Below are 21,771 nucleotides of genomic sequence, written 5' to 3'. Positions count from 1 at the left end.
CAGCTCCCGAGGCCAGAAGACGCAGTGGTTCAGGGTTTTGAATTCCAGCTGCCCAGACCTTCACCACTGTGCCTGCTGCACGACATGGGGCCATTCCTCCAAGGGCGGTTTGGAGGAGGAAGCAACATGGTGTTTACCTGCCTAGCATGGTCCTGGGCACTTAGGTTCCCAACAAGTGTCAGCACGGCCCGCCGGACGCTGGGGAGTGCAGGGCAGGGACACTGGTTTCAGCCATCCGGGTCGCCCACATAAATTAATTCCAAGTCTGCAGCCCACACGCTGCTTCTTCACCCTGGCTGCTCCTCAGCCAGGCTCTGCCTTGGCTCTTCACTGGGCAGCTCTGGGCCTTCCATGGGCCCGGGACTTGCCACCTCAGCAACATCCTGTCAGCAGCCCCTCCCATCATTAGCAAAAAGAGAGAGAGTCACAGGAATTAAGGAGTATTAATAAGCCTCACTCTACAGTCCACCAGACACCGGGACCCAGGCCGGGGGGAGGCCGGGCGCTTCTCTGCCTTTTGCTTTCGGCCAAGCCCTAACTAGGTCTCAGTACGTTTTATGGGGTTTTTAAGAGTCTATTGCAGGAGTAAGATTTCCTTTATGGCACTGGAACTACCAAAATACTGGAGATGAGAATATCATTTGGTTGTGCTTTCTGAAAAGTGGGTACATTTCTCATTAAAACTCCTTCCGGCTCCGTCAGTCCATCTTGGAGCTGATAGGTTACCTTAAGGAAGCATTTCATGCTGGTGAGACCAAATCCTGGGGCTTATCCTGTGCCGAAAAGGAGACCCATGAGAATCTGCCCCAGGCAGGAGCTTTTTTGCCAGGTTTACTGGGTGTGGAACTCGGGAAAAGAAGCGGCTTAGGGGCTTGAGGAACAAACAAGAACCACAGGCATTAAAAAGCTTAACAACATTATGCGTTTATTATATTTTATAGAGCCATGTTACACATGCTTGGTGCTTCAAACTGAGTTATTGTTAAATGTTTTTCTGGATGCAAAGCCATCTTGCTTGATGCTTGATGCGGATGCCTTAAATACTATAATATTTCTGCGTCTATGACCTATGAGCTAAGGAAAAACCAAGGACAATTCCAGAAATGGCAAAGAACATTCAAGAAAAAGATGTACATGAGACGCAATGCTGAGTCTTTGAGTCAGGGCCTACAGAAGTTACCAGAAAGTGACTAAAAACAGAACTGTTCTAGGAAAATGGTTTGACCAATCACCGTAGTAGGTAAGAGAGAGCCTCGTTAACAGTTACGGATGTCGTAGAGGAGGACTGTTTGGTGCGGATGCCCTTTTCTCCTCCACGGGACTTGCAGACACCGTGAGGCCTGCCCCGAGACGAGCAAACGACACGGCACAGCAGCTGCCCTCCCTGCGACAGACATCTCAGTGCTGTTCCTCATGGCATCTGAGTCTTTAATGAAGTCAATTTGATTAAACTCGCCACTTTGTGGCAAGTCAATCATCGTGCCTTAAGATGAGCGTGACACCACCACTCAGCTCTACCGACTCCCACACAATGCTGGCCGGAAACGTGGGGGCGGGGTGACCAGATGCTGGGAAGTTTGATTTGCCCGCTGACCTAACTAACGCCAGTGGGTCAACGTTCCCTTCCCACTGTCATAAGGGAAGTGGACGAAGCGTGTCAACAGCATGCCACCCGCGCCTCACGTCAAGCCTCGACAGAGTTCCAGCTTAAACCTCCTCCCTGGCTCTGCTTACCCCTTGGCCCCGGAAGAGAGGCTGGGCAGCCTCCTGCGTGATGCTGCTGTTCTGAGGGCCTGCGCTCACACCGGGGACCTGAGCATGGCCTGAGCAGGAACAGTCCGTCAGTCAAGGTCAGTAAGTTAGGACATAGGGGACCTAGCCAGCCAGCCAGCCAGCCAAATGCTTCTACGCAGAGGGATCGTGAAGGCGTGAAGTGCCTTCTGCAACATGGATGAGCAGGCTATGGAGCGAATGGCTGGGGCCGCCCGGAAGCGCAGCTGGAGCATTGGCTTCCTCCTCTGCTCCGGGCTACGTCTGGGTGAAAGGAACCTGCTGGGCCTCAACTGACAAGGTGCTGTGCCTGCACTACTGCCAGCGGGAGCCAGGACACAGGGCTGCGAGATCAGACAAATGACCCTAAGGTCTGGGGTCCCAGGCCATCCAGGGACAGGCAAGGAGCTGGCTTCAGTAGGCCAGCAGAGCAGCTCGGAGGAAGCCTCCTGGCATGGTCATGGCATTAATGGATGCCTGTGGGCAGCTTCGGCTCCCACCACTATTTTGACCTCTGGGATCCTGGCTCCCGCTGGTGGGCAATGTCAAGGCATTCGAGATTACCGACACGGCCTTCCTAAGCCCCGCCGACCCCAAATCACAGGAGTCGGACACGGGAAGTGGGCATTTCCCTCTGCCCGCGGATAATTCCGGGGTGGAATTATCAGGTTTCCAAATCGACAATTTCTGGAGGGCCAGAGTTTCCTGTGTCACGGACGTGAACCCTGAGGTAAGCTGCAACAGGTTAAGTTTTACTAAACAGACCGGGGGCAGGAACAAAGCCCTCTGCCTACCGCTCCGCTGGATGCGGGTGTCTCTCTGGGCTGCTTGTGGGATGGAAGCCACTCATCCATTTGTGGAGAATCAAACTAGAACTCTGCTTGGGAACAACCGGCGGGCACTGGGCATACTATTCTCCCAAAGGGTCTGACTTAACTCAGACGTCAAGGAGTAACTGACATCTAAAAGAACTTTTACATGAAAAGCAGATAGAAAAAAAAAAATCTTGATTTTCCTCAAATCCTCAGGCCTTGAATCTAAACACGGCACACAAACACCATATGAAACCAACAGTGTGAGTTCAATGTCACCTCGGAAAATAAATGTCACTCTGGGGTGACAGTTCTTTATACAAATATTATGCTTCCCCCCTAAACCCCACTACCAAAAAGGGGGAAAATAATAAATCCAAAAATAGAACACAATATTTTGTTAAATGTAAACTTATCCTCTGGGTTTTTATATTATATATGCTAGAAACATGCACTGATTTCAGCTCAGATATAAGAAAATATGTCTATCAGTATTATTTATAAATCAGATTAATCCTCAAGACAATTGACTCACTGTTAGAACACCATTTCAAAAAATTTTTAATTTACATCTTTAGCAAAATTATCAATTCTAACCACAAGCGAAATGGCTTTAAGTTATACCCAGTGAGAACTACCTCTACTCTTTAAACTGTCGCTCATCTATTATTTTCTAGACTACTGCTGTAAAATGAGACCGCAAAGTCAACCAGGAACGTGACGTCAACAAAGAATGTGGACATTAAATCGTCTTCAGACCCCCAAGTCAAGTCCTTTCAGAAATTAACTGCAGACTGAGAAAAAGACACATGAACAGAGAGTCAAGGGGAGTGATGACTATTCCACTCAGAGACAGAAAGGGACAGAAGAGATGACCAAAGGCATCCCCCGAGGGGTCAAGGCACAGAGGAAGAGGGACCTCCCTCCGCACAGGGGCCTGGCTTGTGTAGTCACGGCGTGGTTCTTGGGGCTGCCAGCACTTCCCCACAGCACAAGCCTGCCACGCCGTCGCGGGTTCCGGGGCAGGAGTCCCGGGGACAGTGCCCGGACCAGGCTCCAGTGTGGCACAACGCTGGCAAGCGTGTTGCAGCTCCAGACTGCTAGGACAGCCACCCCAGGACTGGCGGGAGGGGACGTACGGACTCACACCGCGGGTACCCGTGGCAGCCTCTGCCCCAGGTCTGGTCAGAGAAGCACGCACTCCCACCGGGGCACTCAGCTTTGAAGGGGACTGCCACCACGGCTTACCTCTCTCCTGACTGCCAGATACAGCAAAGCCTGGCTTATTATCCAGGGGACAGCTGGGCTCTTCTGATTAACTCAGTTCCATCAAACTACTCAATGGAAAACAGATTCTGAACAAATAAAAAAAGTGTCTCGAGTTAAAATTTTCATTTATGATTCAGAAGGCACTTCGAAATTCCCAAGAGCCACAGGGTCACTGTTACTGGGCCACCAACCCTCCTGTACAGGACCGATGGAGAAGCTGTAAAGAGACAGGGCTACCTTTTCGACCTGATGGTGTCCTGGACATCTTATAAATAAATCTCTGATATTAGCGAGTTTTGTCAATTACCTTGCACCTTGCAGAGTCAAGCACACAGCACAAAGTCACACAGTATGTTTGCATTTCGAATAAATGGGATTTTGCTGTATCATGGCAGTTTATAAAATATCTCATGAGCCTGATAGTTGACTCGAAGTAATATTCAAAAATTATAATCGTACATTTAAGAGGTCGCGTGAGAGGTACTCATTGAGTACAGCTTTCTTGATAATCCAGTCACCTTGCCAACCTGCACTCGGCATCCGTTTAGAAGCATGGAATTAAGCTACTGGCGCTCAACTGCCACACGCGCTGGCATTACAGATTCCACGAGACAGGAACCAAGGCTCTCAGCCCAGACAGCGAATAACCATAAGCGTTTCCTGGGAGACCAACCGGGGACCCGCTGGGGCCGCCAAGGGCAGCCTGAGCAGCGGAACCGCCTGGTCTCTGCTCGCCCCGCGCAGGTCGACACCTTACCTTGAGGACACACACAGGCCAGGGCACAAGCGCTTCAGTCACACATTTGCTGGGGGGAGCTAAAATCAAAATCCAATCGCCAAGGGGCCCAGCTGGGGTGCTCTGAGGTAGTTCCTTAACTCAGGATGCCTGCTACCTACTCTCTTTCAAAACTTAGTACACGCAGGAAGTATTAAAATACCCATGCATCGCTTTAACCACGAGTCACTGTAACTGAGTGCAAAATAAAGGAAACTTGAGTTGCTTTATTTAGCTTCCAATTTCTGGGAGGCTCAAGAATTATAATTATTCTGGACAACAAAAGGAAATAAGACTGTGCTTACAGATCTTTTTCTGCCATATTCTTTCTGTAGGATTGCTATTTTATTGTTGCCCTTTCTGTTACACGGGATGTACACATCAGGTGTTAAAAGGTACAATACATTCTACAACTGAGCACCACTTTCTGTAACTGAACAGGCAAAGAAATTACACTGAACATCAGCATCTGGCAGTATTTTTCGGAAAAAAAAGTGACTAAAATGGGTTTAAATTGATTAACACTATTAAATCACATCTAATATTTGATACTACATGATTCAATACAGCTATACGATACAATTATACAAAATGTGTTAACATCAAAGAATACAACCAAAATTAAGATAGCAAACAAAACCTATATAACTTTTTTTTACAGGAAAATACTTTTGAAGTATGCATGTAACTGCCCATTCTTTTAAAGAAAATCTACTGCAAGCAAAGTTATCAACCTCCAGAGAAATCACACATAGCATTACTAAGCATATCCCCAAAAAGTGTACAATATGCACACTTGGAAAATACAAAATTAAAAAAATTGTAAGCAACAGGTGAGCTTCATATTTATAAGAATGTGAAAAGAAGTCCCATTTTTAGCACTGTTGTATAAAGAATTGTCTTTTGATGCGAAGTTCATGAATTGTCCTCCTGTTGGGACCACACTTTACAAAAACACCGTGTTTTTGAAACGAGATTACAGAGCAAGATAGAGCATATCTTAGCAATGTCATCTTATTAAAGTTTTTTTAAATTTTTACTACTTTATCAAAACATGTCCCTTAGGTGTGTAGGATTCATTTTTAAAATTCTTTCCTAGAAACAATATACAAAGGGAGGAGTATTATTCCCAGGCGCACCCCCGGAGGGGGCTCCCGAGGCCGAGGAGGCTTCTTCTCGCCCGTCTTCTCACTGGTTGTTTTTGGCCTTAGCATGTGTTAAGATGTGAGATTTCAGGTTAGTCGACTGAGCAAACTTCTTGTTACAACCGTCGAAGGGGCACACATAGGGCCTGTCTCCGGTATGGATTCGCACATGTGTGCGCAAATTGAAGTCCAGTGAAAAGCGCTTCCCGCAGCCTTCAAACGTGCACTGTCGAGGAAAGACCAGAGAGAAGCCACTCAGCGACTGACCGGCGGCGGGCGAGGGGCTGGCCGCGGCGGTGGCGGGCGGCCCACTTCTCCGCCTGGTGCTTTTCCTGCCCGCCCCGAGGACGGTTCCTAGCTGCATCTGGCATTAGCGGGCGGGGAGCTCTAGCTCTGCGGAACCGCCCCCGAGACCCACGGTGAGCCCTCCGGAGCCGTGTGCACACAACGTGAGAGCAGCACTTGGCAGAAGAGCAAGAATCTCCCTAAATATCACGTTACGGTCCCGGTACTTGTACGTTTCAAATAAAATGCAAATCAATCGGAAGGTTTCTAGTGCCAAGTATCGAAAAAACCCCACCGGATTTACTAGCTCACTTGTTCATGGGTTCCCAAAACGAGACAAAATATCAACAACCACACTTACCCTCAGGTGAAAAATTTTAGGAGTTCCCTGCCAATAGTAATTCAATATAGCACTAACTATGAAAACTAAATTGCTTCGATCCCAGTGAGCGCCCCAGAAATTAGCTTTAGGCTGCTCCTGAGCAAGGCCGTGCGCCTCCCGACGCGAAGCGCACTCCGTAAGGCCCTCGCTACACCCTGTCTCCGTGTCTCAGACCACACACGGGTCCGAGCAACTCGTCTGGACAGCACTGCCGGCTCTCACTGCAAGCGCTAGGACCCGGCCTCTCTGGCTGTGACTCTCCAGTGTCGTCGCTGCCTGCCTTCATGTGCAGGTAGTGTGGGGGGACAAGGGACTGGCTCTACCTGAAAGGGCTTCTCTCCAGTATGAACCAGTTGGTGCCGTTTTAGTTTTGAGCTCTCAACGAAAGCTTTGCCGCATTCTGCACAGACGTGGACTCGGGGGCCGTGGGTGTGCAGATGCTTTCTCATGGCGGAGTTGTCCCTGAACATCTTTGTGCAGCCCTTCGAACAGAGAGAGAAGCTTAGTGGTTCACACTGCAGACCGTGACAAAGGAGTTACCACTCAACAGCCTTCACTGACACATGAGAACAGAACGACCCCCAACCCCCACTTTAATTTTACTTAGTATTACAGCAGAAATATCAAATTACTTAAGACAAAAAACAGACAGCTGAAAAAGGCCTTATCGTTTAATGTAAACCCTTGTTTTACAGATGAGGAAACTGAGGCTTAGAGATGTCTTGAAGTAGACTTGCCCAAGGTCACACTACCAGCGCCGGGCCGGGGGTAGAACCCGACGCCCTGGCTTCCAGCTACACCACAGCTGCCTCGCCCAACTCCGTCCCCCAAATGAAGCAACAGAAGCACTGAGAAATAAATGGAGTTAAAATGACGGCAGTCCACCACTACCTTTGGTGGGCCCCGTATTCTGTGCGCAAGAATGGGCTGTCATTCTCCATCGCCTACTGTCCCCTCTTCTCTCTTTGCCTCTTTCCCCTTCTTGACAGAGAAAGAAGCAAGAGGGTCTCCAAGGAATGGCAACTACAGAAGAAATTTATTTTGTGAGACACTAGGAAAAGAAGCAGGCGAACTGATACGAGAGCAGGGTGGGGCGGCAGACGGGGTGTGGCGCTCTAGAGAAGCACGTCCTTCACAATTTCTTCTGCAGTTGTTGCCCAGTAATGGAGTGAATGGGGGAAATGATCAGACAGCACGACAGAAGGACAGCACGAGTCAACCACTGAACAGCTTCACAGGCAGAAGGGCGGGGAAAGCCCCAGTTTTTTCACCTTGACCCCTAGGCTGTGTTTCCATTTAGAAAATGGAATCTTTAAAAAATGTAGTTGGAAAAGAAGTACACAGAGAAGCTAGAGGTGGCAGGCGCTTTAGGCATAACTGTTTTCAAATGCTTACTTTTTGGCCCTAACAAACTTTTTACATTTCAAAATCTCCACATTAAGAGCATTAAAATAAAACAAAGAACTTGTGAACGCACAGTCCAGCAGAGGTCATGCTCTGAAACTAAATGTATCTTCTCCAACGGTTCATTTAAAAAAATTCTGCTCCATTCCAAAATCCCCACCTTTTGTTTTTCTGCACCCGAGGGATACTTTATATTCCTGTTAGTTTTAGATCCAACGAAGTCTGAAATAGACTCAACCAAATACCTCAAAGTACTTTTTAGGCCACGTTTTAGTTTAAAGACTAATCACATTTGAAAACAATTATGCACCTCTCTAGTAACACACAATTAACAGGGTAAATTAAGAAAATTGTGAAGGAAATAATGAAGTTGTATTAGGCTTACTTTTAGTAACATCCAAAATCATCTCCAAATTTCCATAATGAGCCTATGGTCCCATAAAGGTCCATGAGTGAGATATAACCCAGTGTCTTAAGATTGACTTGTTAATGATCCAAAAAGAAGAAATAAAGTCCTAACATAGTATATTTGATATGTAGGAATAATATAAACATTGGTGTCCTACAGTAACCCCATTTAATAGTATTTAAATTTAAGTGGCATTTACTGAACACAACTTACACCACAAAATATAGTCTATTGAATTTAGAAACCAAAGATTAGTTCCTCACTGAATCTCAGATATGAAGAGAAAATTAAAGTGCAAATTTCTTATAATCTGTCTAAAACTTCATTAACAGTCTAATGAACACTTTCCCCCTAGCATTACTTACTTTATGAGGGCAAGCTATTGTTCTTGGAGCATCATCTTCTTTAATTTTTCTTGGCTTCATTCTTACCAAAAGAAAAAAAAAAAAGAAAAAAAAGAGAGAGAGAGAGATTTGTAGGAGTGGGTAGACTCAACTGGCATAAATCATATAGTCCCTAAAATGTTTTCCTTATAGGTATAAAAACTAAGATTACAATACGCTTCCACGAAGGGGAAGGCACGAGACAACTCACATTCTCCGAGTCCCTATGACTGCGACATACTCTTCCCACTTTCCAGATAGGAATGTTGAGATGCTGCCTATGGTCGCACAGCTAATAAGCTGGTGGTGCAGCTTAGGACGGCACTGTGGTCTGTGTGATTCAAACATCTGCTCTTTCTTCCAAACGCTTAAAAAAATATAAAAGATCAACAGCCCAGAAAACCACACAGGACTCTCCTGGTGGGAGAAAAGCGAAGTGTCCGAAAGCAGTTGCTGTGATCGTAAAGGCGCCTTAGAAAAAGGGAGCAGTGGATACTGGAGGGTCTTAAAAATGTACTTCCCAATACGACTGCTTTAAAAAAAGGGGGGGGATCCGTTTCATACTGACAGATTTTTTTCTTAAAGGGTACAGAATAGTCCTTTTAAACAGAGAATTTGGACAGGTGGGAACACCCCACATTCTCCATACTGTCCCCGGCCCCTAGCACGTTATTAGTTTTTCAAAAAATCAGAACGTTTCTTTTAGAGGACACAGCCTTCTGGCCCTGCTTTGGGGTCCAGATCACGCAGGCAGCCAGAGTCCTGTGTGGGATTCGTACCCAGAGAGCTGGCTCACTGTGTGACTTACCTCCCTGCTATCTCCACTGAACCCACATTTGGTCCCTTGTCAAAACTTTCTCTCCAAATTCTCCCTACAGATCTGTGTGTGGTAGAGGGGTGAGAAATTAAGAGTTCCTGGAAAAAAGATTTAAACTTCTGAAACAGATGTTCTCACAGTCCCTAGAGCTTTGCCACCTCACACTCCTACATCAGGACGCATACTTAATAAACGACTAAGTCAATGATTCCTTAAAAGAGCTAATTTACCACCATCTTTTATTACAAAAGATTTCTGCTACCATCTTTAAGTTATTAGCAAAAGCCTTGAGATTACTCTTCTCCACCCTTGCTCCGGGAAAGAATTACCTGGTGCTTCCGACTGTCTAAAACCTGGAACTCAGGACTCACCTAGTTAAAGGTTCCCCGCCCTGGGAGGAGCACAGGTGAAACAACTCATCTGGCAGCTATAACTTATCTCTAAGGAGTTTGCTCAAGACTGCATAAATTTCCTATTTTAAAGTCTGTGATGACATTTTCAGTCTGCAACCCTTCCCCCACGACAACCCTGCCGGGGTTCGGTCTTTCTCGTGCTTGGAGGCTCACATCAATTAGCAAACATTTTCTAAGTGCCTGCTGCATACGGGAAGAGGGAGCGGGGGGGGGCGAGGTCTGAACTAGCCTGTGTTATCTCAGATAGCACTAAATCCCCGAGTGTGGGTCTGAGTGCACAAAACCAGGTAGGACGAAAATTTGGTGTCACTGCGCCACCTGGGGGTTGTAGCAGTTTGAAAAACTATAGTGAGTCACACGAAAGGGTTCTACTCCAGTCAAATGTTAATAGAAGCACATGTTAAGAACCAAGAGTCAGTCTCCCCATCAAGAACGTTTACCCACTGATGAGCCCCCTGCCATGCTGTGGGACTGTGAGCTGGCGCAGGACCACGTGCCTTGGCCTGGAGGATGGTACTCACCCATGAGGGCGGCTCTACTGCATTCTCAACCAGCGGACTCCTAAAGCATGCCCACAGGGTTGACAAATACGCATACAGACAGACAATTTTTTCCCCTGTTTCACCTGTCCTGGGGTTTGAATATGGAGTCAATGGCAGTGAGGTGCCTGTGCCAGTAGGACAGGTGTGGCTCAGTTGGGTTCCCACATCCCATACATTTTCTTAGATTTATTCCTAGGAACTTAATTTTTTTTAAATGTGTGTTTTTTTTAATCATCAAAAAATTCAAACATACACAACGAGTAAGTCCCGTGTAACATTTACACAACTCTTGATTTTTAAAAAATATTAAGTGGTATTTTTTCTTAAATGTCATTTTCAAAATGTGTGCAAGCACTTAGCAACATAATTAATTTCAGAATGAGAGCTTAAAATGCATTTGTACCAACACCCTCGGACTCAAAGAGGAAGTGAACGGTATTTAACTGCAGCCACTGGTAAGCTCCTGAGCAAATCACCCTACGCTGCTGGTACCTTTTACATTTTATTCTAATGCAAATACTGGGAGAAGGTCACTTCCCAAAGAAGCATAATTGAAAAATTTTTGTTTGTGAATAAAGACTAAAATCTTCATGGAACCAATTGACAAATAACTCACAAAGTAAAAAATATATATATATGTATATATATCTAAATCCTAAGAAAAGGAATTTTAAGAAAGACTAAAATCATACACTACTATTTAGTATATCTTCTTGACCTGTCCACACTCGTTAGACGAAACCAAGACTCGCGTTTTCATTGACTGTGCTGCTTTACAAGGATCTTTAAACCGGAGACGACAATGACACAGCGTAGGCATTATGAATGAGACGGGATGGGATGTGTGATTTGATGCTGACTTCTACTAGCTGCAGACCTTGAGCAAATCACTTAACTTCTCAGCCTCAGTTTCTTACTCTGTAAAAAGGTGCAAGGCTACCTGCATTAATTAGCGCTGTGAAGCTTAAAAGAGATGAAGCACAGTAAGCTCTCGGGGAACGACAGCTATTATTATCACCAGCTATGTGTTAAATGGGCCTCGCTGACAATGAATCAATTCTTAAAAAAAAAGAAAAAAAAAAAGCCACTTGTACGTAACAATCCAGAAGGTTCTGGTGCTCCGAACCATCCTTTTCAACTAAAAGAGTGTGAGACTAGAGGAAGAACGGCACCGGTAAAGCAGAAAGGCCTCCTCCGCGTGTCAGGAATCATACGGAGGAGCCACGGACCCACCCAATGAGAGAAGTTTCTTGTTCAATTAAAAATGGAGAATATGCTCCCTATGACACGACTGCCGGTTTTACACTATCTCCCTCTGCGCCTGTAAAAGGAACACCACCGTCAGGTTGGACTCCAGGGCCAGAAACTGCAGGAAATTTCCTAGCAGTTTTCAGCGGGGCATTGCATAAACCAAAGGTTCCGGCCAGCTTAATCCGCAAACGTCCCAGAAGCCGAGATGAAACCTTTTCGAAGCAGTGATTCTTGTATGAAAATAAGGCTTTCCCTGCAAAACAAGCTTAGCTGACTTCAGACTGGAACCATCGACTGTGACCCACGCTGACGGGACGGAAGTTCCTGTGTAACACGGCTACCACGCAAGGGCAGCTCCGCTGCCCTGGACAGATGAGGCAGCCTGTTAAATGCACCTGCTCTTAAGTAAAGCGCGGACTCATGTGACGACGCGGAGTTCTGAAGTGCCCTCAGGTCCACGAGCACACTTCATCTTCACGTTCATCTTCTGGTTAAAGTCTCAGGGGCATGGTGAACAACCTTGGGACTGACCTAAGCTCTCTTTATTCTCATCTTTCTGGACCGACAGCTTCCAGAAGGCTAACCTTAGTTAATGAAAAATGCACAGAGCTTGTCGATTTCACCAGGAAATAGAATTGGTCAGGTCCCACCCACTGTCTACTTTTTGAAGTATTTACTTAAAAAGACATTTCAGGAAAGAACAGCCACCCATACATAGTCCTACCTCTTAAAAACCACGACTTTCAAATGAAAAGTCATTATTTCGCACAGTTGTACACTCATGTGTAACTGATTTACTGAGCAGTCTAGGCCAGCGGTCCCCAACACCTGTGGCACCAGGGACCGGTGCTCCTATGAGAATCTAATGCCTGGGATCTGAGGTGGCGCTGAGGTAGTGATGCCAGCCCTGGGGAGGGGCCGCGAATACAGACAAAGCTTCGCTTGCTTGCCGGCCACTCCCTCCTGCTGTGTGGCTCAGTTCCCAACGGGTCATGGACCGGTACCGGTCCAGGCCCAGGGATTGGGGACTCCTGGTCTAGGGTCAGCATAGCAGCAGCCCAAAACGTTTTCTGAACTGGTCATTTTCAAGGCCAGTTCAGAAGCCCATCACCCCAGGACATGGGGAGAGTGAAAAGCAGCCAACAGCCGAGTCCCGGAGCGGAGGCCGCAGAGCAAGTTCTGTGGATCTCTGTAAGTGAAGAAGACGGGGTCTGGCCCCCGAGTTTGAAACGTGGTGCCTTCAGCTTTCAGAGTCCCAGTAACCAATCCTGGGGCCTCTGGGAACCCTACTCAGCTGTTATCACACACATTCTAAAACTTGGAGACCTAAGAAAATAGGGCAGCCCGGGCTCAAATCCTTCTCACCACCACCGTCCAATCGGAGAGATTTGCTTAGTTTCACGTGATTTTTTTCAAGATACTATGGAAAATACAGAGGAGAATGAGCTCAGCCCCTATACTTTCACTTTGCAAACACTGTCAAGATGAGCAAGATTTCATTCTATTCTGCATACAAAATAAAATCTTTGGCAGGTTGATCATAAAAGAAAATAAACACGCTGTATTCAGATGATTCTGTAAATACTACTTACTGTAGAATTTAACTGTGTGCCAGGATCACATTTTTTTTTTAAATTAAATTTATTAGGGTGACATTAATTAATAAAACTATATCAGGATCACATTTCTTGCTCTAGAAGTCCAATCTAGAACGTTCAGTACCCAGGAGAGAATTCTCCCAGAGTCAGGTCAAATGAGCTCTTTCTCTTTAAATACTGTTAAAAGTATGCCCCGTTTTTAGGCCATGGCCTTCCTAGTCCTGCCTCCCCTTTTCTGGGAGTTTCTGATTCTCTTTGCTTTTGCAATAGACTTTTCTTGAAGAAATTCTGACAAAGCACTGACTTCCTATTCTAAACGGAGCATGTTTTCCAGCCTTCTACACAGCTGTCTTCTCGGTTTCTCTTCGCTGTGTTCTTTAGGGAGTCTTCCTGTTGATATTCGCCCTCATTTTACTGGAATATATCCTCAAGCGGCCTCCTCAGACAGGGTGCATGCAACATAAAACAAGTCCTACATGTCTGAAACTATCATTATTTTGCCCTGTATAGGATCGATAGGTTCACTGGATCAAGAATTCTACGTTTATAATAATTTCTCCTCAGAAATCTCAAAACACACCACTCCACTATCTTCTGATTACTGACTGCTGTTGAAGTCTCATTTAGCTCTGACGACCATTCTTGTGTAGGTGACCTAGCTTTTCTCTCTAGAAGTTTTTAGGTTCTTTATACTTAGTGTTCTGAAATTTCGTAAATGGTACCTTTGAAATACCTGGCACCTGGGACCCCAGTCTCTGTGGGCCCCTTCCCTCACGAGGAAAGTCTCAGGCAGCCCTGGTACAGAGGTGAGGCCACCTGGGAAACAAGCAGAGGCTTCTATTCCACAACAGCGACACGTGCTCCTGACTTTAGGGCTAAAACACCATGCATTTTCTGTTAGGAGGACTAGAAACAAGCTTTCAGATCAGCCTCCCTATTTTCCAGCACGAGGGGGAATGCCAAGGGTCACCAACACCTAATTCTGTCTACTGCTCACCACCCACAGGCGCCCTCTCTGCAAAGCCCTCGCCTCCTCCAGTGAAATCACTTCACTATATATAATTTAGAATCACATCCCTCCCTCAGCTGGCTTTTGTGATGCTGTACATACCTTCCCGAATGATCCTTCTGCTCCATCACTGGCCCCACTCACCCTTCGAATACAGGACTTTCCCAGGACCTTACAGGGTGGCCTCTTCCCTCCAAAACCTCCCCCCAACAAAGCTGACTTACCGAGCGCTGTCCTTCCTCAGATGACTGTATCCTAACTTACTTCCCCAAACCACCTCAAGCCCAGAATGGATCTGCATCTTAAACCAAACGCTGCCTACCCTGAAGCCCAAACCAGCACCCTCTCCCAATTTCCCTTCTCCTAAGGAGCAAAGCTTCTAATCAAGCTTTTCCACTGCCTCCTGTCATCTCCATCACATGCATTCTTTTACGGCACCCCAATTCCCAGGCAAACCTGTTTCCTGCTTCCTGAACATACGCTGGGTGTGTATACTGAATGTGTATGCTGCGCTCACGCCATTCTAGCACGCAGGCCCCACCACGGAACCCGCACCTATCTATCAAAACTCCACGCCCTTCAAGCCCCAACCAAATGGCTCCCTCTTCAAAGCCTTCCCTGATTCCTGTATACCATATCGCTATCCTGGGGATACAGCCAACCAGGTCCTAGCTAAATTCTGAGTACTGTAAGGAAGAAGTGACTAACTTTAAGAACATGTAACAATATGACTCTGGCATGGTATCTGGCTCAATCTGCCCCAAAACTCTAACCCCATTGATGACTACGGACCCCACAGATTCCACTTGTATTTGTATTTTGGGGCAGTTAATATTTGATGCACACACCTGTATTTAAAACATTACTGGCAACAAAAGCTGGAACACAGTGTCGTTAAAGAAAGGATTAAGCCTCACCTTCTTTTGTTAAGCCATGATAAATTAGAATTAAATTAATGTGCATGTTCTCTACAAATGCAATTTATCTGGAGTGGAGACCAGGGCTCAAACCCCTTTATTAAAGATACTGGGCCACTTGGGGTCTCCTGCTATCTCCTACTCCGCTCTGCTCTCAAGAGACAGAAAAAAGGTGCCCCACTCTGTTCTCAGCCAATGCAAGACACAAAGATTTCTTTCTTCGTGATTCTGCCTTCACCTAAATTGTCTGGGTGGTTCCGGGACTCACTCAACCTCAGGTGGGAAAGGAGAAGGCCCTCTGGCTCCAGAATTTATTCGTTCATTTTATTTAAAAGTTTACATCTTCGTGGGGTTTCTCATGTCCCCGTAAAAATGGCCCAACAAATACTGGAAAAAAAAAAAGTTTTTAAAAAGGGTCAGAGGCTTCTGTAGGAAGCCAGCCCGATTCGGGCTAAACACACACCCAATGGGTTTTGATCTTCCTGACTGCTCACCTTGGGGTCCCAGCCCTTAATATTTGCTCTCTTCCTGTTGTATCAGCTTAAATTAACAAAACACTGGGAGTGTAACTGATGACACGCTAAAATCTGAACGATGAAATCCGCTCCAGCGGTCAGCGGTACAGAGCTGGTACAGACCTATGTCTCCTGCAGCTCCGTCCAGGACAATGCACTCAACCGGAAACTACACGAGCAGGCCAGCAGGCACAGTCAGGAGCGCCAACACCCAGCAAGCTATATGCAATTTTATTTATCCACAAGCAATGCCATTTATGGAATTAAGGGAGTATTTACTTCATCTGATTATAAGGATCTAAATGGTGCCAACTCACATTAGCAGCCTAGCTATTATGAAAAAGAAAACGGACTGCTTTTGTTTTCAGAAGTCCCCCTAGAGCAAGAACAGAAACCGCCATTATAACTTGGGCACCAAATATGGGTGGCAACACTCAAATGCTTCCTGTGATTAGAAGAAAGTCCTTATAACTTACCTAGCAAATTCTGCCAGTTGTTTGGGATCTGAGAGGTCAATGCCAGGTATCCCTCCAGGAGGAAGTTTCTTTCCTGTCATGTACTCTGAATAATCGGGGGGTGAGTTCTCTCCAATGATCTGTTCTTCAACCACCGTCTCATGGTCAATATCTTTTTTTTCATCTGAAACACATCATAAGATTAACTTAGCTAAGTAAAAATATCTATGTAGGCAAACGTTTTAAAAATCTATAAAAAATGTTTTCATTAGCAGCTTCTTAAATGGGCGATTTATAGCCGCTACCTCAATTTCTTAAGCGCCCAGTCTTTCTCCTCTCTCTCTTGAAATCCTGTTTCTGCTTGAAGGGCACCTAAGTCTTGGGTGCCAGATCCAAACGGACCTTTCCAAGAGGGTCCCTTCCTGGCCAACCAAACAGCGCATCATCACGGTCCTCGGCACTTACTCTCCTGGTTCTGGGCCGCTCCTCTACTGGCTTATTTTCAGCTTCCTTGCTTCTACCATTGCTCAGAGCTCTGTTTTCTGTCTACCACACACGTTTCCTGTCAACCACCAACTCTGCAGCGCTGACTCAAATCAGATTTTATAGCCTTCGCCTCTTAGGTAGCCTCCTGCCTACCTCTCCCGCCTCCTCATCCCGCAGTCTTTGCTCCGGTTGTACTGGCCTTTTAGTTCACTGCGGTCCACGGCCCTCACGCCATTCTCGGCGACCACCGTTTGTAATTACAGCTGTGCGACTTGTCGGCCTCTCCCACGAGATTGTAAGCTCCCTGAGGACATGGATGCTAATCAGCCTCGATCCCTATGTACCCCCAGAGCCTTGTTCAAAGTCTGCATGTGGTTGGCCCTCAAAATACTGTTCTAAGAATGTAGGACATCACCAACTCACGTCTTACTAACATCTCAAATCCAACAGGTTAAAAAAAAAGGAGTACTGACCCCCATAATTAATCTCAGATATCCCACACACCGAATCCTATCGATCGTTTTTAAAAGCTCTTCTCTCCCTTTGTTCCATGCCATCGACTATGTTTTGTCATCTCAAACTCAAATGATAGTGGGAATTTCTTAACTGATCTTCAACCCTGCAGCCTCTGCTCTAGGGATGCTAAAAGATAAACAGATACAGAGAACACGGCTGATATAATTTCACCTGTGGCGCGAAGCCTTCAACAGATATAAATTACTTCACCTGGCATTCAGGTCCTCTGCCATCTGGCTCCGTCTTAACACACCTAGTCTTGCCTTCTATTTCCTCTTTGCATGTGCCCTCATATCCCAACCAGCCTGTTTTTCTCACAGCTTAATCCACAAGTGCCCGGCAGGAGACATTCAGTAAGTGTCCATCCCCCGCTTTGCTCTATTACCTCTAATTCAGTTACTGACCCTCCAGAGCCACTCGAACTCTCTAAGGACCCGTTGATTCTATCACTCTAGCCTCAGATTCTTACCTTTTCTTTGAACTCCCTAAAGTATTTCTTGACAGTAACACTGACGAACTCTGAACTCTAAATAAAGCCGTTTTGAATTTTTGTTGGCCTTGCTTCTTAAACCTGGAGTGGAGAGCCCCGAGGCCAATCCAGCTTTCTACTACTTTGGTGCCTAAAGCAGAAAATGTCAATGCTCACTGAAACTTTCCGTTTCTCCATCAAATGGTATCACAAAGAGCTGGAACTCAAGAACTTTCAGAACTGAAAACTGGCTTGTTCGACTCTAAATGTGCCATCGCCTTCCACCAGTATTAAAAAGCAGGACAAAAACCCAAACCACACCAAGTCCTGCAGTTAATGTCACTACCAAAAGCCTACACATAGCTGTTTAGCACACTGCTCCACGAATCAGAGGCGGAGGACAAGACGAAGGTGGAGCGTGGGTTCATTTGATTCACGTTCAATCACTCCGCAGTGAAAAGTACAGAATACGAGTTTCAAACTTTAAATGCCTCTCTTCTCCCACCATTCTTCGTTTTAGGAAATATTATAAGTCATTACAAGGAAATCACAGAATACTAGCACTTGACATCTTACTGAATGTTTACATGTAGGCACTCTGAATCACTGCACACATCACCCTACAAAGTGAACACATGAGCAGCTTCATTATGGAGGAGAAAGCTGTGGCACAGAGAGGTTAAGTAACTTGCTCAGGGTTAATCAGTTATTAAGTGGCAAATGCAAACTCATAAAGTCCAACTCTGAGACCTGTGTGCTTAACTGTCAAGCTCAGCGGCCTCTTGTTTCAAACTATGAAGACCTACATGATATATCCCGGGTTAGCCATTTACAGATGAAGAATATCCATCAAGGCATGAAGGGGCCTAGGAAAAAAACAGCTGGGTGCATTAATGAGGAAGGGCAGGAAATGTGGTTACTGATCATAAACTACAAAGCTGAAACTGCCCTGTAACCAGATTCCTTAACTCCATTTCTTTTCTGAGGGCTGTGATCATTTCTTTACCTCCGATCTCTCCAATTAGGCATGACTGCTATTACACATCAACTCTCGAGTAACACAGAAGTATTTGGTGGGCAGGGAAGCTATTTTCCTTCACTGACATTTTGCATTTCTAATATACGAATGATAGCAAGGCTGAGAAACACTGCTGCTCTGAGCAAGCTACCGAGGAGAGTATGTTTTAAGCAGGATGGGGCAGAAGGAAGGCGGACCTCCCGGCAGTAAGGAATCACAGGCCACATCATTCCTGGTACTCATGCAACACGTGACTGAGGGCCTCCTATGTGCCTGGCACTGTTCTAGGCACCAGGAACGATAGCCAGAAACAAAGCAAAGGCTCTGCCTTCAGTTCTGGAATCAAGGTGCCGGCCACTTCGTTTCTGATGAAGGCCCTCTTCCTGGTTTGTAGACAGATGCTTTCTTGCTGTATCTTCATACACATCATTTCTCATCACACTACCTGATCTCTCTGTCCTTCTAATAAGGGCACTAATCCCATTCACAAGGGCTCTACCCTCATAACCTAATCACCTCCCAGAGGCCCCACCTCCTAAAGCCATCATACTTGATAAGGGTTTAAGCATATGCCTTTTGGGGTGACACAAACAGAAGTCAAATGAATAAGTACTTAAGATTCAGTTATTAGTTTCAATATTCAAGATCAAGCACCTAGGGGATAGTAACTAAGATGATTAAGAGTTAGAATACAAAACATGTATGAAATAAGCCTAAAGTAGAAGCTGGCAAGATTTTACTCTCTGCAAATACAGCCAGGGGGTCAAACCCAGCCTGCCAACCCCCCACCCCATTTCTATTGTTTCCTTTTTACTTTCTTAATTTTGGTAAAACAGACATTAACACGGTATTTATTATTTTAACACTCTGTAAATGTGCAATTTAGTGGCACTGAGTACATTTACAACACTGTAGCTATCACCACTCTCTATACCCAAACTTCATCATCCCCAGCAGAAACTTGGCGCCCATTAAAGAATAACCCTTCCTCCCTCCCCTGCCAGGCTCTGGTAACTTCTTCTCTACTTTCTGTTTCTACGAATCTGTCTACTCTGGGTATCTTTTGAGAGTGGAATTACACAGTATTTGTCCTGTGCCTGGCTTATTCCACTGAACATGTTTCCGAGGTCAAGCTGCACTGCAGCACACGTCAAAATTTCATTCCTTTTCATGGCTCAATAATATTTCTATATGGGTATACACCACGTTCATCTATTGATGGACACTCGGGTTGTTCCACCTTTTGCCTATATATCGTAAATAATGCCATGAATGATGGTGTGCACATGTGCCATCGATTTTTATAAATAAAGTTCTGGAACGGAGCCCCGCCCAATTGTTTGCCTGTCATGTGTGGCCGCTTTGCTGCTACAGTGACACATGGAGTTGATTGGCTGCAACAGAAACTGCAGGACCTACAAAACCTCAATTACTATCTAGCCCTTCCACAGAAAAGACATGCTGACCTTTGAACTATATGATGGGATTTCACTTAGGGAAAATGGAAAGTTTTCTATTTCAAACAAAGAACAATTCCTGACAATGAGATTACTAAATGACGGGATTCACCTCTGAAAAGGACATTTGTCAGTAGGGATTTCGAACAGGTTAGATGCGAGTTTTGTTTTGGAGGAATGAGCACAGCTGGGTAATGAATCGGAAGGGTGGGGGGCAGAATTGTTTTCATTTCTTGGAGGATGGCCCTGTCATCAGTTGAGACAGAGAACAATGGGAGAGGAGACAACATGCAATAGAGGGTCTGGAACTCCACTTTGAGATATCTGTGTGACATCTAGTGGACAGACTTCGAGGAAGTACTTGGATACGCAAGTGTGGGGGATAAAACGAAATCTAGGTTGGAGAGGAATATATGGGAATTGCTGGCATACAGACTACATTTAAAGCCACCAAAATACATATTATCTTATTGAAAAAATATAAACAAAGGGGAAAGGGCTCAGAACCAAAATCTGGGTAATTCCAATATTGAGAAAATGAGGAAGACCATGCAAAGGAGACTGAAGAGATATGTCCAGATGTCGGGAGAAAACTAGCTTTGTCTAATGAGACTTTTAGTTGGTGACACACCAAGGGAAAGTGGCTCACAGAGAAAGCAATCTGTCTCGAGTACAGTCTATAAGTGCATGGTCTGTACATGATTTTAAAACCATAATAAAAATCATCCTGATTTCAATCACTAAACACCTGCACTTCTAAACAAGTTGGTGATACAATATTCTTGCTTAAAAATATCTTTTGTTGGTTTAGGTTCTAAATAATTGCTGTGGTTACCATACACTTTCTCAATATACATTTAAACTTCACATTATCACCATATGTTTCTTACTTATTCCTTAATAGTGTTATCACCTAATTTGCAGAACTCCTTGAAGACCAGTGCACAGAAATTCCAAACAGGGTCATTAACTATTCAATAACAAAATGCAAGAAAATAATCTATTTATATAGGAAAAAAATCACATTTTGAAGACGACTGCCAGTGAAATGCCAAAAGAAATCAAAGACAATGTTTGTCTCATTTTCACCAAGAACTGGACACATATTAAAGCAATAGATCAAATAATGTCAATGTTTGTTATTATTCAGCCATTTCATTTAATTTTTGTAAAAGAAACATTTCAGAAGTTTTTGCCAAATATAATAGAAATTCATGATGTTCTAAAAGAGAAATTAACATTTTCATTAATTTACAAACCATATACACGTAAGTTTCCCCTTTCATTCAAAAATATACATTAGTGAGAAGTACTGATTCATTTTTTACACCTTTATTAAAAATGCTTTATTGTTATACATGTCTGCGCTGGTATTATAGTCCTTTCATTTCATAATTACCATGGGAAGGGCTTTGCCGGATCGAGGGTAAGGCGCTAACGACCTACTCTGAATGGCGAACCCTACGCACGATACTGAGTCCTCCCGACTGGCTGTGGGGTCACAGCACCACACATCTAGGTAAAGCACATTCAGGAAGCAAAGTACCTAAATCTGCTTTAAAAACTGTGGCATTCGGTTGACCCTTGAACAACATGGGTTTGAACTGTGTGGGTCCACTTACACGCATTTTTTTTTTCAATAAATACCTGCTACTGTTTTTGATCAGAAGTTGG

At 45.1% G+C, this 21,771-nt stretch overlaps 1 protein-coding gene across 1 annotated transcript in view; it reads right to left on the bottom strand.

Moving 5' to 3' along the window:
• Positions 1-4,833: 4,833 nt before the first annotated feature.
• Positions 4,834-21,771, bottom strand: part of YY1 (YY1 transcription factor) — a 26,164-nt gene continuing 9,226 nt past the window's right edge. Inside the window, exons 2-5 of the mRNA XM_039884207.1 lie at positions 16,173-16,335; positions 8,617-8,677; positions 6,762-6,920; positions 4,834-5,997 (exon numbers count right to left, since the gene is read on the bottom strand). Of these exons, the coding sequence (XP_039740141.1) occupies positions 5,815-5,997; positions 6,762-6,920; positions 8,617-8,677; positions 16,173-16,335 (566 nt within the window). The 3' untranslated portion in view covers positions 4,834-5,814. The remainder of the gene's footprint in view (positions 5,998-6,761; positions 6,921-8,616; positions 8,678-16,172; positions 16,336-21,771) is intronic.

The sequence above is a fragment of the Pteropus medius genome, unplaced genomic scaffold (genome assembly GCF_902729225.1).
Source record: "Pteropus medius unplaced genomic scaffold, Ma_sr-lr_union100, whole genome shotgun sequence".
Classification (NCBI taxonomy): domain Eukaryota; kingdom Metazoa; phylum Chordata; class Mammalia; order Chiroptera; family Pteropodidae; genus Pteropus; species Pteropus medius.
The sequence above is the reverse complement of the archived record's forward strand: the minus strand, read 5'-3'. Positions and strand labels throughout refer to the sequence as shown.